The sequence below is a fragment of the Ailuropoda melanoleuca genome, chromosome 7, assembly GCF_002007445.2.
Source record: "Ailuropoda melanoleuca isolate Jingjing chromosome 7, ASM200744v2, whole genome shotgun sequence".
NCBI lineage: Eukaryota > Metazoa > Chordata > Mammalia > Carnivora > Ursidae > Ailuropoda > Ailuropoda melanoleuca.
Window position 1 is genome coordinate 138,605,818 of NC_048224.1, and position 20,673 is coordinate 138,626,490.

Consider the following 20,673-nt stretch of genomic DNA (forward strand, 5'->3'; position numbering starts at 1 on the left):
AATCCCTAGTCACACGCAGAACGCAGCATACGGTACTGTGCGTGCAGGCTCCGGGCCTCACAGGTGATCCAGAAACGCGTTCTGCACACCCACCCTCCCACCCAGCGCCCCGGGGTGGGAGAAGCCACCTAGTGCTGCGGTCAGAAACGCTGGGAAGGGCTGGGAGGAAGGGAGGAAAGGGGACAGAGGGGAGGCTGGAGGGGACATGGAGGAAAGGAGAGTGGCCAGCCAGGCCGCGTCCCGCCCACTCTGGGCCTGGGCGGTAAGAACCCATCAAAGATGGCCCGTGGACCATGCTGCTGCCTCTCATGCTCACCCTGAATCTGAATTCCAGATTCACATCGTTTCTCCCCATTCCACGTATCGCAGCGTTGGAAACATCACATCAACACGTGACCGTCAAACCACCGTGGCGACAGGCCACCCTCCGCCCCCACCCCAGCACCTTCCCAGCACACACCTGCCGGCAAGCTCCGAACACGCTCTGAATCTGTGATCAGAAGAACACTTAGTGAAAACTCAGGTGCTTTTCCTTTTGGGACCCAGAAAAGGCACTGCATTTTACTACATTCAATAAAAATGCCCAACAAGCAGGCTAGTCGAATGCCACACTGCGTGTCCACGGGACGGCTATCAAGAGGATTTACGCTGAGCACTTTTCCCACCAAGAGGGCGGTTTGAGAAGATCTCCTGAAGGCTCCACGTGCTCTGGGGAGTGACAGAGAGCCGGCACCCAGGCGCGAAGGCTCGCGCTGCACTGAGTATCAAAGGGTGGAGTCGATTCTCTGTGTATCCCATTGCGCTCCACTGCCTGACCCTTTAGGGTCCCCTACAGTTTGTAACACGCTTAAAATGGACCTAGTGACTTAAGTGACCAGCGAAATACTACAAGTATGACTGAATGCAGCTTAATTAAACCAGTGGCCACAAGATCGCCACCTTTTTTCCTGCAACAATTAAACATTTAAAATCACTGCAAATTTCTCCAGACTAGCGACATCACCAGCCTCCTCCAGTCTCGGTCTAGAATGTGATCCAAGTTGTACGACCCCCTTCACCTCTCTCTGCTTCCATCCTGACAGGATATATTCTCCTTCTAAAGAGCAGACAGTAAGCACTGCTTTTCTGCGGAATTCTGGACACACAATGGTCTGGTGCACTTGCTGGACAGGCTGCTATGCCCTTCCCCTATAAGGATCGGATGAGCACACGCTCTGCGCTGGGCACCGTCCTCATCCTCATACTTGGGAGGATAGCAGGGGGCTCAGACGGGGCTCACGTTCTCAAGGACTCATACGAGGAGGTGACCAAACAGTTGGGTGTGAACCTGCTCTCAGCAGAAGAGAGGTAAGGGTATCGGAGAAAAGTGTGTTGGGCGGGCGGGGTGGAGGCAAGCTATGTGAGCCTTGCATGGCAGGCAAGGGGATTTCTGTTTCACTCTCCAATAGGCCACTGGGGCATTTCAAAGTTCTGAACTAAGGGAGACAATTCCCTCCCTGCTGGCCAGTGAGGTTAGTGTGTGGGTGCTGTGGAATGAGGAAGCTCAGAGAAGAGGGCGTGGGGGCAGGGCAAGGCAGGGGAGGGGAGGAGAGGGGTCAGGGACAGAGGCGCACAGGAGCTGCCCCTCCAATGGGTGTGGAGAGGGAAGTGGAAGTTCTCCAGTGAGCGGGACTGCAAGGACGGTGGTCCCCTCTGAGCCCTGGGAGATGGGAGGGAGGAAGGGGAGGGGAGGAGGGGAGAAAGGGAGGGGAGGGGAAGGAAGGGAAAAAGGGAGGGGAGAAAAGGAGGGGAGGGAAGGAGGGGAGGAAGGAAAGGAGGGAAAGAAGGGAGGGGAGAGAAGGGGACAAGGGGAGGGAAAGGGACAACGAGAGGGAAGGAGGCAAGAAAGAATACATCTTGTTTCATGATAGGAGATGGTAACAGATTTCATTTTCTTAGTTGGTGGTTCTGTCAATTAGACTAATTTCCTGTGAGGATTTCTATTCTCTGCCAAACTGTATATGTCCTATATTATCAAACTTTGTTTAACTCATAATCATATTCATTTTCATGGATGCAAGAAATCGTGTAAATTCTTAGCAAGAAGTAATACAGTTCCAGCAGACCACCCCCAAACTTCATCTCAGCCGGTGGCTCATGAGACGTCCGCCTAGCGGGACCAACGTGATGCAAGCTTGCGTGATGTTCACGACCGGCCACGGTGACGTGCAAGATCTGCATCAGGCACGGCTCCTTCCTGCACATCTGTTCCACGTAGAAGGAGAACATGAAACTAAGTATTCCAGGAGCACGGCCATTGCTCATACTGGGAGAAGAGAGGAAGGGGCAGATTTGGGGCTGGGCTGATGCCGCGAGAGGGGAGGAGGAAGGCTGCCCACTGTGCTGGGCCAGACGGGGCACGCGCTTCTCGGGGGTGGCGGGCCCACGGCAGAGCCTGGGAGGGCATCTGGGGACCTTCCAGGAGGAAGCAGCATGAAACACAGACAGAGACGAAAAGCACAGGGGACGTGGAGGAACTCGGAAAAACCCCAGGGGACTGGACCCAAGCAGTCTACACCGGCACGGTGGGCACGGCAGCTTTCGGCCGCCTGGGGAAGTGTCTGCACATGACTCCGACACAGTCAGACACCGCGCTCCGCGAGGGGGAAGCCACATGGTATCGTCAGCAACAGGGGCAGTGGCAGAGCGCGTTTCTTGTGGGACAGAACCTCAGCACACGGCACGCGTCAAACAAGCACGTACGACAGCAGCTCATCGACCGCTACTCCCGCTTCACAGAGAGACTAAAACACCCCGTTCGCTGTTCACCCTTCTCGTCGGATTCGGGGCAGGCCTCAGAACAAGGGCCGCGTCTGGAATCATCCCAGCCGGGACACAGTTCAAGTGTCGTCTTCGTGACTGCACTCAAACACCAGACTCGTTTGTAAAGCCACTTTGCAAAGGCAAATTGACCCTCTTTACAAACGATGGACCCCAAGATACCGCAGGGCAAACATCACCCCTAAGGATCCCATTCCTTGACTGGTATCTTTGAAACCAGGTCTGAAACTCAAACGAACTGGAAACGGAAAGCTGGCGGTACCAACCCTGGACAAATGGAGCCAGCGCTCTCGGCCTCCGAGGTCAGGGATGTCTGCAGGATTTCTAGGTGACATCCTTCCAGGTCACATGCACATTTCCGCAGGGCCGCGACTAAAACCTTCAACAAGTCCCTCGGGCTTCGATGGAACGTGGACGAGAGACCAAACCTGCCCCTTTGCCGGCTGGAGCGGCGCTCTCCAAGCCCCACACACACACCCCAGCCCAGCGCGAACGGTGAAAGGAGAGCAACTGCGGCAAACCACAGGAGAAAGCGAAGCATCGGTGGTCAGAGCCGTGGTTTCTCAAAGACAAGCTCTGGTGTTTACTCTGTGGCTGTGAGGCGATGCCCAGCGACACCTCGGAGGCCCGTGTGCGGCTCTGAGGTCGGCGGGACATGTTTGCCTGTGGAGAGGCATCATCTCCAAACCACACCTCCCACTCTGTCCCTCCGCAGAATCCTACTCCAGACTGAAACGACTCAGCCCTCCGGTTTGCCAGCACCCACCGAAACCACACACACATGGAGGCCGCTGACAAGACGGGTGGCGACTTCAGAAAACCTTATCTTTTCCAAGAGAATTAAGAAAAATATGAAGCTGACTAAGCCATTCATAATTTACTATAAAAATGAAATACATAAAATATGGAAACTTTAACTCATTCTATTTCCCTGATCCTTCCATTGGAAAGATACACAAATAGCCCTAGTTTCTATGTTTTCTCATTTACAATCAATAAATACTGATTTCCCCATAACAGTTATTGTGTGCATACAATACAAGAGAGCTTAAGCAGATCTGTGGAAATAACAATCTGGGTTTTAATGGTAAACCACGCGTATCAAGCATGTTCACATGTAGAAAATTCTAGAAAACTTCTCACTACCATTTGTGGAGTTTAAAGAGAGTCCATGTTGACTCAGAGTGAACTGGACCATGAACACGATTTCAAGCAAATACTTTCTGGGAAGGTGTATGGCACTGGAAACCAAAACCACATTTGTGCTTTTAATAACTATGTTTTCACGTTCTGGTGAACACCTTCATGTGCCAGAAGGCAGCTAGTTCTTTCTTTGAGAAACTCGACTGTCTTTGCAATACACTGCCAATTCTACAGTCAAATCTCTAACTTCGAAGGAAAGGTTCATTTTTAGAGTGGCCCATTATCATTTCTGCATTTGGGAGAACAAGGCAACCGTCAAAGGAGAAAACTAAAGAGACAGAAGCCGAGGGACCGGAAGAGGAAACAGAGCTCCTGGAATATGGGGAAGATGCCCTGGGTGCAGCAAACGGGGCCAGTTCTGGAAAAAATTAAATATGGCTACGCCAAGAAGCTCGTAAAAATATCCGAAGGGAGAACCTGACGAGACAATACACAAAAGCTGGAATCTGAAGGAGATTAAAATCATGATGATGCAATCAGCCAAATTCACGAGGAACTGGCAACTGCTGGGTTTTGCTCCGGGGACGGGCAAGCTCCCAGTTAAGAGTATCGGCATGGATTTCAGTGTTAAAACACCTGATTCCACATGGTGGCCAAACTGGCCTCCACGCCAACTCCCTCTGTGACTTGCAGATAAAATACCAGGTGATAACCCAATTCCTTTGAGTTGCTTTTCCTTTCCTTGTTTCTAGTTGTTGGATTCCAACACAAGCCCCTCGCGTGTGTCCAAAGTCACCGCTCTTATTATCAAAGGGATTTCGAGTAGTACATTAATACCACATTAAGGATCTACAGCACCCTCATTAATAAACGAATCGCAGCGTCTGCAGGCCAGTCACACGCGTTCTTGTGAATTAATGCTTCAGTATAAAGTAGGTGGTTGCTCTTGACCTCACTTTCACAGAGAAAGAGAAATAGTGTCTCTGTGCATGTCTGCGTGTGTACATGACCTGTTCCCTCCTGACGCACAGACACTGAAACTCTCATACACCTTTTTTAGTCGATTCTCAAGTGGACTTCTACAGAACGTGGAAATACACTTCTGAAATCCAACAAATCCACTTGGTTTTGCCATTAAATGAAGTACAGTTGTCTTGACTGGACTGAAATTCCTTGTCAGAGTCTTGCACAGACTGAAAACACATTCATGATGGTCTGGGCTGGGCATCCTCAAAGGTTACCTGGATTCTGTCCGCACATTTCTTCAACCTCCTCACGCGTCAGCCATTCAGCCCACGAGAGAGAAGGCCAATCGTTTCAGCAGTGGGTGAATTACAGCTTAACCCCCTTTTATTCATGTCCAACAAATAAAAGTGTCCAAAATCCAGTAGATTAATTTAGATAGTGACATATGCTTTGAATTTTTTATTTCAGTCTACGTCCTCCAACCATGTGCCTTCTGTCCGTTAAAAACATGGTCTGGGATTACCGGGTGATGTCAACAGTAAGTTAATAAGGAAGCTAGTAAGTGACACTAGCTTAAGTTATAGATTTCAATTTTCAGTTTAACTAGAGTTTTATCTAATCTTACCATACAAAGAAACCTGACACACAATGCTTTCCAAAATACATACTTTGTAAATCCTTGAATTATTAAATATCTTCAAAAAAGTAAAGATTAAGTGATGTTCACTATAGTTTCAGGGTAGATGCATTTCATTGCATTTCATAGCATTAAAAATGGAAAATACAAGGAAGGCATTCGCAGCCTTGATCAATCAGTCAAAATGCTCGTTCCCAACGCTGAGCAAGGCAGAAAGCTGGACCATAACCCGCCCCGCTCGGGCTGGCGTTGGGCTTGCCAGGGCCTCCAGGAGGCTCCCGGCACCCCGCCTGACCCTGCGAGGAGGCTGTGGAGGCCCAGGGTCCATCCCTCACATGCACACCTTACCCAGCCTCCGGAGCCACACACAATTAGGTTTTTCCTTCCTGTCAGTTTGTATGTCTTACCTTTTTTTTTTTTTTTAAGATTTTATTTATTTATTTTACAGAGATAGAGACAGCCAGCGAGAGAGGGAACACAAGCAAGGGGAGTGGGAGGAAGAAGCAGGCTCATAGCAGAGGAGCCTGATGTGGGGCTCGATCCCACAACGCCGGGATCACGCCCTGAGCCGAAGGCAGACGCTTAACTGCTGTGCCACCCAGGCGCCCCTGTATGTCTTACCTTTTTAAGGCAATACTCTCCAGACCTTGTTTTTCTTTCAACACATCACCATGTCTTCCTCCCTCATGCACCCAGCCTTCATTATTTTATATTGCTTTTAGCTCGCTGACCCGAACTGGGAGGCTCCATCAGTGACCAACGCCATGACTCATCTCCAGTCTGACATGACATGTTTATTCTAAACTTTGTGCAAATCTAAAACAAACCATTTGAAAGTGTTTCATCCACAATGATGCTTTTCTAAAAAGGCTTGTCTACAAAATTAGGTGGAGCGAAACATGTCATGGGAAATCTTATTTTAGCCTAAGGAGTTGAAGGAACCAAACTGTCCATCTTTCCTCTTTTGTTTTACTGTGTCGACTAGACAGGAAGCTGGCAGAACACAAGGTTTCCCCCTGGAAACCGTGCACGGCTCCAATCAGTGGGAAAAGGCGCTGTCCAGTCATCTGTGAATGGTTTTCATACTTTTGGGTTCATAAGAAAGGTGAAAGCAAGAGTTTATTTTCAAGGATGGGTTTAGAATGCAGTAAAACGTTATCATTCAAAATCAACACACGTCTGTCATTCTAATCTAGTTCTGCTCCTCTCAGGGCCATGGAAACCAGAGGTCAGCCGCTGTCTGTGGGCGTGCGTGACTCAGGTGGGGCCGCAGACTGAAACCCCACCGCCCAGGCGACACCTTCTTTTCCATGTGTGGGATACGCAGCTGTGTCCCGTTGCTCAGGCCGCGGCCACCTCACCACGCAGCCCAACCCTACAGCCAGGAGCCGCGCTCCGCAAGCCACCTGCACTGGCTGTCATGGAGGGTGGGCCAGGAGCTACCCCGAGTCTTGCATCCTTAGTGTTTACACTCCCGGGAAACTGAGTCTCAGCAGGGGGGATACAAGACGACACCCTCCTTCCCAGACACCCTGGAGAGGAGCGCAGCACACGGGCCTCTCGGACTGAGAGGGCTTTAACTTGGTTCTGCCTAACAGGTACCAAGCTTTAGTTTGAGGAGACAGAAAGTTCTGGAGACTGAAGGTGGTGTTGGCCACACAACACTGTGAATGGGCTTAAAGCCACTGAACCGGACACTTAACGTGGTTAAGATGCTCACTTCTGTGTTATGCACGTTTTGTCCCAATTAAAAAAAAAATGTGGAAAACAGCCCACCCTCCCGGGACAGCGGCAAGCCCATCACAAGCGCCCCTGGCTCGCGGGGCCCCACAGCCCCTGTGACCCCCACAGAACCCACTGCCTCCGCTGGAAATCCACAGCCAAGCTCTTCACTGTTGGTTCTAATTCTGGATTCTCTGGAAGACAATGTCGACGCTCTCTTCCCACCTACCAGATCTGGGGGCCTGTTGGCATGCTTATTTTGGGCTACGTTCTTCCAAAGCTCTACCCATTTCTTATGTTTAGGGAAAGAAAGCCACAGAACTTCTTCCTTAACTTGCAGCAGCCCAAGCACTCCCAAGCCTTTAAACCCAGTGACCCCTCAAATCCCCCAAATGTATTTAGAGCCCAACTTTGAAAGCTGAGAAGGAAGACACAAACAGACATAAATCCTCCTTGAAAGCGCTGATAGTCCGCTGCTCCCCAGGGAATGTGCCCGCAGGGGACCAGCTCGAGGAACTCTCGAGTATCCAGGATCTGCCCCAGGTTGGGGACCCTGGCATCTGGCTGGAGCCTTATCACTGTGAGAAACGATGTTTGAAACTGCGTCACCGCTTCCTCTGGGATCCGCCACCAGAAGCTGGTGTGAGGGACACGGGCGCAGTGGCATCCGGGCCCCGGCCATCCCCTCCCAGCAGCACGCGAGCCGCTCCTAATTCAGTGCTGGAGCCCGGTCGGGTGCCCGGGAGTGGCAGGAAGCACAGCTCTGTCTGAGCTGGCGGCCGCGCCTTCCGCGGGGCCTGGGATGACCGACCAAGAACAGCAGGGACGTGACCCATTTCAGGACCACCAGACGGTGGGTTTGTGGGGCTCTCCCGGGCTGGGGCCGCGCCCCTCTGCCCTCCCTGAGTACGCTTCAACAGGATGCAGTGAACCCACATCAGAGGAGGAAGGGGAGGGAGCCAATGTCTACTGAGCACCTACTGTGTGCTGTCAGATTCTCAGTCAATGTCACCGAACCCTGAGGGGTGCTCAGTTTGCAGATCTGCAGAGCCCAGTATCCCCCAACCAGAGGCACTGAGCTCCAAACTGGGAGCTAACTCCACGGCCTCACTCTTCCCACGCTGAGCTGCCCCGGCGCCCCCAACCACCCTGATGGGCAACAGAAGGAAGGTGGACTTTGAAACACGCTCGCTCCCGCCCCTGCCCCGCCCCCCACCCCCGCCAGGTACTGGTAGAGAAACCATCCAGTCGGCAAACTGGTTGTACTGTAGTAAATCAGAATACTTCTGAAAACTACTTTTGTTTTCTATGTGTGTACAACTTAATATGGGGCTTTAACAGCGTCTTCTTCCTCTCTGACTCCTAGCCTGTACTGGGACAAGACTGCACAGATGCTCTGAGATGCTGCTTGGCCCCCAGTCCTGCTACCGTACTAGGCAGAGGACATATGGTGTACTTGACCCTGAGGGTCTGGAGTTCACACAATGGGAGGAAAGTATAAACAACACATTTTCAGGGAAAACACATGTCTCCTGATTCGGCTGTATTAATTAATATCACCCACCTGGAATTTCCAGGCTAAGGGTCTGTATGTCCAGCTGTCATAACCAACTGCACTTCTAAATTTTCCACTCAGTCCTAATGACTTCCCCTGATGGGTCTGTCTCCCTCGATACCTTCCCTGTCAAGGACTGGGTTATAAAATCAATATCTCACTTCAAGTGTTTGCAAAGTGCCTATCAATACTTCCTGCTCAAGGGCACAGTCCAGACCCTGGCCCCACAGACCTCACAAGCATACAGGCACTCTTGACATGGAAAGTGTCAGGCCACAGTCTGCGTTCAAAGTCATGAATCTGACCTTTAATCAAATGTGTCAAACTTCTCCCCAGCAGGTAACATTAGCTGGCCGGGCCCCATATGCTCTCCAAACCTTCTAGGGAAATGTCCACGCATTTGGTGAAGGAGACAAAGACAAAGCCGTGCCCTCCTCTGCTCCAAACCAGAGAGCAAACCACCTGGGCCAAAGACAAAGGCTCCCGTGAATCCAGGGTGAGCTCTGACCTCCAGCAATGACATCACACCCTCAGTCTGGCACTTCCAAATCTGGAATTTAGGTTCAGCTGAGAGAACAGAGGGCACCGTGCCACCAATAACTGCTGGAAAACCACCCAGCCATCAGTGGACCGCCTACAAAGCAGATTATTAACAGAAACTGAAGCACGTCACCCCTTCAAAACCCATTCTGACCTGCATTCAAAGGAGCAACTCTGAATTATTCTCGTGATCATCACAATGGGAAAAAAGTTATTTTTTAAATGAATGAAATGAATGAAAACTTTTGTCTCTTGTGTGGGGTAAGAAAAGCCTCATCAACTGCATATTCAGTAAAAATGTAAACTTAATAGTTGAAAGGGTACATTAGTTTGCACATCATGTCTTATAAATGCTTATTAGGGTTATTTTATGAGCTGTATAGAAATACAAGTTTGGGCTATCTATGTTATGATGAAGTAAAAATAAATTCTTATTTATAAATCTCGGAAAATCCAAAATGAAACAGTTAAATGTTTACTATTGGAAAGAAAGAAGAAGGAAGGAAGGAAGGAAGGAAGGAAGGAAGGAAGGAAGGAAGAAAGAAGAAAAGAAAAGAAAAGAGGGAGGGAGAAAGAGAGAAAGAAAGAAAAGAAAAGAGGGAGAAAGAAGAAGAAAGAAAGAAAGAAAGAAAGAAACAAAGAAAGAAAGAAAGAGAAAGAAAGAAAGAAAGAAAGAAGAAAGGAAGAAAGATGGATGGATGTAGGGCAGAACTTTTTCCAGAGCCAAGACATCTGTCAAAGTTGTATCAGAAGACAAAGTTCAGAGCATCCTCATCCCTGATGCTACTTGGCAGTAATGTCCATGTGGCAGCTGGAGTCCCAGTCTGCTCTCTAAGATGACTTTCCCAACAGAGTGCTCGTGACCCGTGTACCCCACCCTCTCCCCCATCAGGAATTCCGCGTGAGCTCTGAGTGGGTGTGGAAGCCACACTTCTCATGAGTCTCGGCTAATTCGTTTCTGAGGCTGAAGACCACAGACTCTGGTCCTTATTCACGAGGAACACGGAGAACCACTAAGGAGTCACGAACCACGAATGTGAGCTCTCAGTGCCTGTTTGCTGTTCAGGGAGAATCCCGGACTCTGTCCCCTGGAGGTAACTGCACCAACTCCCCCACCACCCGCAGCCCGCATCCTAACACAAGTACCTGGGAGGAGAGGAACATAATCTAAGCGATGCAGTGGTTCCTCGCTCTTCTGAATAAATCAGGAGATGGAAAATTCCATAAATTAAGTCCTTAAATCCAAAAGTTAATTCATTTTTAGAAGGAAACTGTTTTGACACAGCAGTTTGCCGGGGCACTGGGTGGGGCGCTATCCTCTAGGGCTGTGTGTGAAAAGGGCCACTGACGCCGGGGCCAGATGTGCTGGGCAGTCGGGCCCTCCATGCTCTGAGCTCCAGGAGACCCTTTCACTGTCCCGTTACCTCCTACCACTGTCTACCAGACTTTCCTTCCCTCCTACTCTGTCGCTGAATAACCAGCGAGCCAGGCACGGGACTCTGCGTCATGGGGTCACCAACATCCACCCCCCGGGCTCAGGGAACCCTGCTCTTCCTTCCCAGTCCTCACATGCAGACTGAAGAATCTGGGAGCAAGGGAAGCCTGACCTCATTTCTGTTCAATGAGATGAAAGTCAGGATAGGGGCGCCTGGGTGGCTCAGTCGTTCAGCTTCTGACTTGGGCTCAGCTGTGATCCCAGGGTCCTGAGGGTCCTGGGTCAAGCCCCGCATTGGGCTCCCTGCTCTGCTGGGAGCCCGCTTCTTCCTCTCCCACCCCCCTTGCTTGTGTTCCCTCTCTCACTGGCTGTCTCTCTTTCTGTCAAATAAATAAATAAAATCTTTATTAAAAAAAAAGTCAGGATAAAGAAAGGAGGAAGGTGGAAAATCACGGAAAGATGCAGGATGAAGGGTGAGGCTACACAAGCTGGTTTGACTCCCCGGGTGTGGACGGCATAACTCTGAACACGCCCCAGAGGACATCAGCAAAGCCAGGGGGGCCAAGGAGCACTTTGGAAGTCACTCAGAGCATGAACGCAGCTCCAAACGGAAGGGTTAATAAGGAAGGACAGCCACAGTCCCCAACAGTGGTGGGACCCTGGGACATGCTCACCAAGAGCCATACACAGTTACAGTTCATAGTGTCAACTCAGAAGTGACTGACACCCTCACCCTCACCAGAGAAAGACCTCGGCACCCAGCGCGTGAGTACCACACACCGAGAGCAGAGAGATGAGAGGGGCTGAGCCACTGGAGGCTGGTGCAGTCTGCTCACTGCTCAGCCCATGGCTCTAACAAAGGTGACCGCGGGCTGTCGCAGGTGCACAGTGCCCTCTCCGGCTTCCGGGACAGGGGACGCCTTGCCTCCCTGCATGGTGTCTGCCTCCCGGCACATCGATGGGGAGTATGGTGAACAAAGAGATCTACTTTCCGAACTCCTGCGCGCACTCCTGCGGGACTTTGTCATGCAGGCCATCGTGGGCCGGGGAGCTGCCACAGGAGCCAGCTGAACCAGCCATCTTAACTCCACGCCAGCCAGGCCATCATCAGGGGGTAGACTGAGACTGAAGCCCAGGTGCTGCAGACCTCCCGGGAATTCCTGCGGATCGACCCTGAGACCAACACGCCTGTCGGGATTACACGTGGGGAGCAGATGAGGACGTGTCGCCACCCGGCATGCACGCAGCGAGTGCGGGAGTGGGCCGCAGCCGGAGCGGGGGCTGCCGCACAGTCTAAAGAATGAAGTCATGCACCGGCCTGCACGGGGAAAATCCTACACAGCAAAAGATCGGCAGCGCGATAAAGAGCTGAAAGCAATTCCCCAGTTCAGCTCTTTTAGCAGTGGAGTCTGGAAATGAGCTGACGCACAGCCGCGTGCACATGGCCTCAAGCTCCGGGCAACGCCCAAGGACCCGGGCGGACAGCAAACACCTCTGCGCTGTGCGATGGGCATGTCACGACCAGCTTTCTGAGCGCGTCCCTCACTGTCACCCTGGATCTCATTGCATGAGAAGGGAACAAGGACTCCAAGCCCACAACCTTCCACGCCAGCCTGGTGGTCGTGTGGGAAGAAAGGAGGCCCCTGAGCCCGATGAGGATAAGAAAACATTAAATCGCATCCTGCAGAAGCAGAAGAAAGGCGGCCTCAAGGAGACAGGCCAACATGGCAGCTAAGTGCACAAGTCATCCCGCACTGGCCGCTGGTGCCGGGAAATGCGCCGTGAAGGGCAGGGCTGGGGAGCGGACTCCACCTGAAAACGGACTGCGTACTGAACACAGAATTACAACAACGTTCAGTCTCCTCAATTTTGTAAATACGTCAGTGGGAGACATCCTCGTCATCAGAGGGCAGGCTGACACGCTTGGGCCGACGGGGATGACGGTCTACGACTTACCCAAATGGCCCGGCAGGAAGTACTCATGATAATTTGGAGAGGGAAAACACACATGTGGCAAAACGCAAACAGCGGTGCATCTAGTTGGAAAGTATTCAGGAGTTAATTTCATAATTCTTGCGACTTTTCTATACGTTCATGTTTTTAAATAAAAAGGTTTTCTCAGGTAGGGTGCAGAAGTACTCAAACACTGGAAAGGACACCGAGGGGAGAAAGCGTGCGAGGTGGCGGAGCGGCTTTCCGCGGGGAACAGCAGCGCCAGGGCAAACGGAAAGCAAGCCTTCTGAGCAGCCGCGGGTCGGCCACAAAGCAAGCCTCCGACGAGGCAGCGGCTGCTGACAAAGGCACAAATGACACAAAGCGCCCCGAGAGAAAGGGCTTGCGGTCCCCCCCGGGTGCCGCAGCTCCCCTGCCGTCCACACTGATGGGTCCAGGCCCTCGTCCACCTCACGCCCGCTGAGCCCCTTCCTGGCTGGTCAGGGTCGGGGTGCGTGTGGGGTGGGGGGTGGGAGGCGGACCCCCCCAGGCAATCTGCGGCCAGATGCGGGGGGCACCACACACACTCCACCCCGTGGCCTCGGCGGTCACAGACCCACCTCCTGGAGCACGACGAGCAGGACCCCGAGTCATTCAGACAAGTTTCACTTGTAGACTGTGTGCCCGACTGAGAACCTATTTGACCAAAGACATCAGGGGCTGAAATTTAAAAAACAATTGTAGCATTTTAAGGAAAACTTTAGAAAATTGGCCCCATATCCAGAAAAAGACGCATCTCCCAATGTCAGAAAAATAAGGTGTTTTTATCCTCCAGCGCTCACAGAATATGCTTTTTAAAAACCCTTATTTATGATATAACTTAATAATATAGGAAACTGGAATAATCAAACTGAGAAACTTTATAAAATCAGGAGCACATCTATATGTTTCTTACCGTGTAGGGGGAAACGGTCATTTAAGTCTTGACTCACGCTGATAAACTGGGCCTATATCACACACATTCTGGCATCTGCTGGGACAGGCACGCACACAATAGCCCCGGGCCCCGCAGGGTGGGCCCCAGCTAACCACAGGTCACAGCATGTCCCAGGAGGCTTGACCAGATGACAAGAGCCGTGAGGGGCCCTTGCAGGAGTTTCTGAAGGGATCACAACCAGGAAGATCCTATTTCGGGGTCCAAAACCAACAGAAAGAACGAACCATGAGGTTGCTCGCCTGGATGAAGGGTCCCGACACCTCACACGGGCGGTGAAATGCCTCACATACCAGTGGGGAACAGGCATTGTGAAGCCAGAAACACAGAAATGCTCCAACAGCCGGAATGCCTGTGACCTAATTCTGGGAGATGCCAAAATGAAACCAGAGCTGCTAGGGGACAATCCATTCCTCCCCCAGCCCCCGCCGACTCCTGCCTCGGGCGTGAAATTCTCAACCTGGATGGGCCAGATGCCGGGACAGCTCACCTGGACGGGAGGCCGACTCCCCCAGGGCTGTCAAGGCAAATGCTGTCATTCAGGGGCAGAAACCGGTCCCTCCTCTTTACAGAGATGGCGAAGATAAGACGAGGAGAGATTAACCAGCCAGAAGCTCATCTGTGACGGTCCTTCCATACTGAAGTACGTGAAATATTTCCTCTTGGAAACTGCTTTTAATAACAATGCGATCTTTCTCTCAAAACTTCCCAATCAGATTATGAGAAAGGAAAAAAGAAAAATAAGGAGCAAGAAGATAAGAACAACACTGGCCAAACAACGGTGGAAGGCTCGGCCACGAGGATCTGACGCGCGCGCACGAGACGGAGAAAGCTGCGTCACGTCCTCTAGCATCCACTCACCACCACGGGAGGGTCATTTAATGGCCCCTGAGGCTCAGGGTAAGAGGTGAGGCTAGGTTACTTTGACGTCCGTGCCGGGGATTTCCACCACCCCATGAGGCCTTCTGTGAAGCCACACACAGGACGTGGCAGGTGACACTGGACGAAACTCTACCCTGTACAGAGATGTCCTTTTTCTAATAGCAACCTTCAGCCTCACCACTGGGAGTCTAGAAGCCACAGCGCCACAGTAGCCATGAGCACACCTGCCTCCCACGTCTTGGCTTCTAAACACCATTCCTCAGTAGAAGCAACCAGAACTCTCAGGGAGGAAGACTGCTTCGGGGTTGGAGCAGGGAGGACCACATGGGCCTGAGACATACATCCTACGTTCAACATACACGGAGAGCAAAATGCTAATTCTTCTGAAAGGCATTTCACAATTATATACTGAACCTCAAATTTTTGTTTCAAATTTTTGAAACAAAACCCCTCTCCAAACTCAGAATGCAAATCACGCACTTCTAAGAAATGCCTCAACCCACAGAGCAATCCCCAAACACTGAGCACACATGTGTTGCTCCCATTACCTGTGGCATGAGTGCTGCATGTCTGAGGGTCCCGGGTCCCCGCCGCCCCCACCTCCACGGCAAGCTCCGCATCGTGCACACCAATGTTCAAGGGCCAGGGAGAGAGGACAGAGGAAGGGGCCAGGGAGACTGGTCCCTAACACGAACAGCCACCTCCCTGAGCCCCCCTTCTTGCCTACACAAAGATGAACGTTAACATTGAGACAAGGGGGAAGCTGACTTTACCCTTACCCTGAACAGTTAAAAGGGAAACCACATTATATGTGGCCTTTGCTATGCAGACGTAACACGGCTGAGGTCAGAACCCCTTACCCCAAGTCTATGACCAAGAAGGCAGCCTATGGGAATGGTGAGGGGGTACTGGGCCCCATAGTCATTGCTCTGGGCTGACAAGGCATAAAGGGGAACCTAAAGCAAAGTGAAACCTCTCTTTTCTCCTTCCTTCAAGGAAAAAAAAGGCATGTATGTGTGTGTGCGTGCACGTGTGTGTGTGTACTGGAAACATTTTAAGTAAGCATAGTTAAAATTTTCAAAATCTTAAATAAGTGTATTATAAACAGTAAATGGTTGCCTGAACTTGTCCCAGAGAAGTGTTTTGGGATCCAGACCACCTTTGAGGTCTTTTTGGCACTACAGGCTGGGTTAATCACTCACTCATTTATGCACTCAACAAATGTCTACGTAACCCCTATTCCCGCTGGCCACAGTTCTCAGTACTGAAATGGAGAAGTTGACAAGATCCCAGCCATCAGGGGACACATACTTAGAAGGACCTAAGAGTCTGTTATGGGTTTGTCCTGACAGGGACATGATACACACGTGTCTAAAAACGCTTCTCTGACTGCAGCGAGGCTTCCAGCCCCACCCAGGGCACTTAGCAGATAACGAGCTTTTTCACCTTCGTGAAATCCCTGGTGGGTGATCCCTAAACAGCAGCTGAATAATTAAGAGAATCAGCAAGCCAAACATGTTTTAAACCCTCCTCTCCACCCTCACCTCAAGGCCTCCTTTTAAAGAAAAAATCATAAACTCTGAAAGCTTCAAACGGTAATGTTCTTTAAGGCGAAGTCTGTAAACCAAGCCTGTGTTTGCTCTATAAGCTCAGATCCCAGAGCTAAATGCTTCATTGGGGAAATGGTTTGAAACTATGTGACGCACCCGAGTAACAAAGGAAAGCTAGAGAACCATCGTTTTCCTTCCTCCTCCTTTTTCTAAACTCACAGACACAAGGGGTTCAAAGTGGGTGTGAAGTTTTTCAAACGACACCTTCTGGTTGTGAGGTCAGGGTGATCCTTCAAACGGACCCCAACGTCCATCCTCACTGCCTAGATTCGGACCATCTTTAACGAGCATCGGTGGGACAGAGAGTCATTGGCTCAAGTCTGGACACTCTGAACGTGCTTACATTACAGTGTAATCACTAAATGACCCCATTTCCCTTAATTTTCCAACAAACTTAAAAATTATTATATTGAAAGGCAAAAAGACCAGTAAGATTTGGGCCAGGCCAAATTAAAAACTACTTTTTATTTAAACATTTGCTGTCACAGTTGTTTTAATTCCACATTTGCTTACTTGTTCAATAATACTGAGCCAAATATTATCCTAAATGCTAGGGATAAAGTGGGGGAAATACTAAGGCTCTGTCCTCAGTGAACATAATCATTAATGGGGAAATGACAGTGTAATAAAAATGACAACGTCACCGGCTAGTGCTACAATGAGGCATGGACGCAACGCAACAGACGTCTACACCTCTCTTCTCTGACACACGTAGCTCAAATTTACCTCGCTGCAATCTGCAGGGCAGGCTGTGGAGTGGGCGTCACGGCATAGGAACTGGCTCCGCCTTCAGAAGCCATTTCTCCCAAGGCGCCTGGCTGGTCCGTTAGGCGCCTGAGTCTTGGTTTCAGCTCAGATCGTGATCTCAGGGTCGTGAGATCAAGCCCCACGTCAGGCTCCACACTTAGCACAGAGTCAGCTTGGGATTCTCTCTCTCCCTGCGCCCTTACTCCTGCTTACACACGCTCTCTCTAAATAGATAATTTTGTAAAGCCTTTTTCCCCACTAGTTGTTAGATGCTCTGCTCTGAAGAGCACACCGTTCACTGCGCCCGACAGCAAGGCAGACCCGAATCTGGATCCAGAACCACTCCCTCCGTGTTGTGGGGCTTGGAGTGAGTCACTCGACCCCCGCCTCCTGTTTCCTGCAGAACAGCAGGGACACGAACATCTAACCTGCTGGGCTGAAATGACATGCACACCCACGTGAGAGACTGTGGAGACACTGCACGTGCTCGGGGTGCCTCCAACATCCTGACACCGGCCCTCCCAGCTCTCGTGCTCTTCCGTCTCAGACCCAGACTCACACCATCGATCCCCCTGGATCTCAGGCTCCAACTCCAGCTGAATTTCACACCAGCTTCCCTGGCTGTCCAGCTTACCCATGCTAGATCGTGGGGCTCACAGGCTCCGGAACCCTAAAAGAAATCTCCTCTTACGCACCTCTCTACATGGCGTATGGGCTCCGTGTCTCTGGAGAACCCTGACTAACACAAATGCTGAGAAAACAGGAAATCCTTCAGAGCACAGATGTATACACCTGTTTAAGATGCAGGTGTAAATACGTACATGGGTGTGTGTGTGTGTACACGCAAAACATGAGTACCAATTATTTCAGAAAAATGTTAAGCATTTTTTAACTTTAAAACATCTTCAGGTAGATGTGAAAACTTTTTATTTGGGGATGAAATACACCCCATGCTTTACCCTTCATATTTGTCCGTTTTTATACCAGAGCTACATGAAAGCACACACCTACGTACAACCCTGACTTACAAAACAGTCCAGCAGAGCGCAGTGAAACACCTGCAGGATTGTTTTATCGCTGACCCAAATATTTTGTCGTTTTCTTCAATAATTCAATTCAGTAATTCAATAAATTCCTACAGATCTTGCCCAGCCTTCTGTGGGGCCCCTAAAGAACACATTGCCACCTTCGAGCCCAATCTTCCTTGTCCTGCCAAGAGTCCCTGCTCCCCCAAGGGCCACGACACCCTGAGACCTTTTCACCAGGTTGTTTGAAAAGACTCACAATTTTTGCATAATGTTTAGCAGAAGATAACCCCAAACATTATACTTGGTAATTAATTGATATATCAGTTACATTACATATGACCTGTAATTCGTTATACATTAATAATTAATTACTTTCTCAAATTTAACTTGTATGCACCATATTGGGTGCTACTTGAATGCAGAATAATGCTCAAAAATATCAGGCCTCCAGGATGGTCTTCCATAGCAAACAAACAGAACCGATGCTGGCCCTAGAGACCCAGTTCTCTTACCTCTTCGTGCTAATTAACTATCAGGCTCTATGTAATCAGTACAACATGGCAGGAAACACTGCCATAGGAAGACCCCAGGGCTTTCGATGGGAAGCCGAGATGGCAAAGTGGTGGCCCATGGGCTGGAATCAGCCTACGGGTGTCTCATTTGGCCTCAACTGTATTCTAGAATTTTTAGAATGAGTATTTTAAACTTGAGACCCCAGGATTCTAACTCTTCTCTAGACTTTTAAAAGCAGGACCACCCGGGGACATGGGCTCTGTCACAGAGCTAGCTGTGTGCTGAACGACCTCCAGGTCAGCTCATCAATTTACAGTGTCCTCGTTGAGCCTGACTCATTGAAACGTGCATTCCAGTAAGTCCAAATAGACATTGATAGGAATGTTCAGCTGGAGGCGCATTCCAGGGCGACCGAGCCCTCTCTAAGGGAGTTACTTTCTGATCTCCCCATATTATTGATCCTAATAACACATTCCATTTTCAATGAATTCGTCATTTCTCTGAAATACCACATAACAAATCTATCATTTTAAAAAGTAGCCCCTGATGCTAAATTTCCTTTTCTACATCATTCATTTTGCTCCAATCCGTCTCTCCCTGAAATCTCTGATATGACTCAACTTTTCTAAATCTCTTTTACCAGGGATTTCAAATTATTTTATATACTAATCCCTCCCGCGGAGCAACTGGGTGACTTGGTGGCCAGGACACCAGCAACGCGCGCACCATGCCTGGGCCTGCCCCGCGTCCCAGAGCAGCTCCGTCAGCACTCTCCGAACCTGGGCCTTCCAGCTCCTTCCTAGCACTGGGGATTCACACCGTCCTTTGCACACTTGGCCCTCGCACAGACTTTGTCCTTTCTGCCTTCATCTCCTCCTTGACCTAAGTCTTGCCTGTTGAGCAAGTTAAAGTTCACCCTCACTTAACCCGATTTTATTTTCTTGAGATTTCTCAATATCCCTTTGGTTTCAGTTCCCCTTAATTCCCGTATCATCTCTTCAGATTGTTAGCATTCATTCTCACTCCTTATAATAATCTCCTTTTTTGAACTTTAAACATTATTCCTATCTTTATTAATATGATAACCCATCCTAACACTGCATTTGATGGAAATTTTTAAAAATTCCTTCATGCTTACCCCTGCCTTTTTTTTCTTTTAAAACTCTCACAAAAACTGTCACCTCTAGCTTTCTCATTTCCAGCCCCTTCCTGAGATGTATGTTACCTAAGTGTAAATACTATTTTTCCCCTAATAATTCAGAAGATCTTAAAAATTTAAGTTCCAGGAGCCACTTACAAACATGGCGGCCAGCTGTGAGTGACAGCGCCAGGAAGAGGCATTATATGTTGTGAAAAGGTAAAGTGCTTTGCCCTGAGACAGCACCCAGGCTGGCAGGAACTTCTCCTCTCCTGTTCTCCTCACCTTTTCTCCAACCCTATTCTCCACTGAGCACTTTTCAGAACTTAGAGAATTTTTATGGGCCCATCTGAGATTCTCATTCCCTTTACACATTCTCCATCCCCTCTCCCCTCCTATCCTTATCATCCTCATTTTATTTTTATGATCTGGACTCTGGAAAAATCCACCTATTGTCAACAGTTTGAAAGCCCTATACTTCAAAGAAGGCCTCGGACTCCCTCCTTCGTGAAACCACTCTGCAGACTTCCCCTTGTGTGTGTTCTCACGTGGCTCTTCGATTCTTTCACCCCTCCAGTGGATACCTACAAAGCATGAGGCCCTGGCTTCAAAGTCTTTTCAAAAAGTTTTCCTCCTAAAGGATATCCATTTTCTGCACATAGCAAATGTTCAACAAATACGCCTCTGGTGGGTATCCCAACCGAGACCTGGGCTGCTTCCTCTGCTGTACTTTCCATGCAACGCTCAGAATCTAAGTGAGCTGCAAATCTTAGTGCAGGAAGGTTGTCCGAGCATGGAATGGGGTTGCAACCCACGGAGATGGTGTTGTTCCCAGCTACCACACTCTCAGTCTGCCTTCCTACTGTCGAACGCTGGTAACACATTTCCCCGTGTCATATGTTTCAGGAGCCCAGAGCCATCTGTTTATTTTCCTCTCTCTCATTTTTTCAAACCAGAAAGCATGTCTTATCCTGTGAAATGCCTTCCGTGAATCCTGGACTCTGCTGAAGC

The 20,673-nt window shown here is 49.9% G+C and overlaps 1 protein-coding gene across 4 annotated transcripts in view; it reads right to left on the reverse strand.

Annotated features, from left to right (window-relative positions):
* Positions 1 to 20,673, reverse strand: part of COL4A1 (collagen type IV alpha 1 chain) — a 149,229-nt gene that overhangs the window by 105,481 nt on the left and 23,075 nt on the right. The window contains exon 1 of one of the 4 annotated variants that reach the window (XM_034665469.1): positions 13,706 to 13,741. The exons of 2 other annotated variants lie outside the window; for them this stretch is intronic. In XM_034665469.1, coding sequence (XP_034521360.1) covers positions 13,706 to 13,726 — 21 coding nt within the window. In that variant the 5' untranslated portion in view covers positions 13,727 to 13,741. Of the gene's footprint in view, positions 1 to 3,086; positions 3,171 to 13,705; positions 13,742 to 20,673 lie in introns of those variants that run through there. One more of the 4 variants, XM_034665468.1, reaches the window with a different exon arrangement.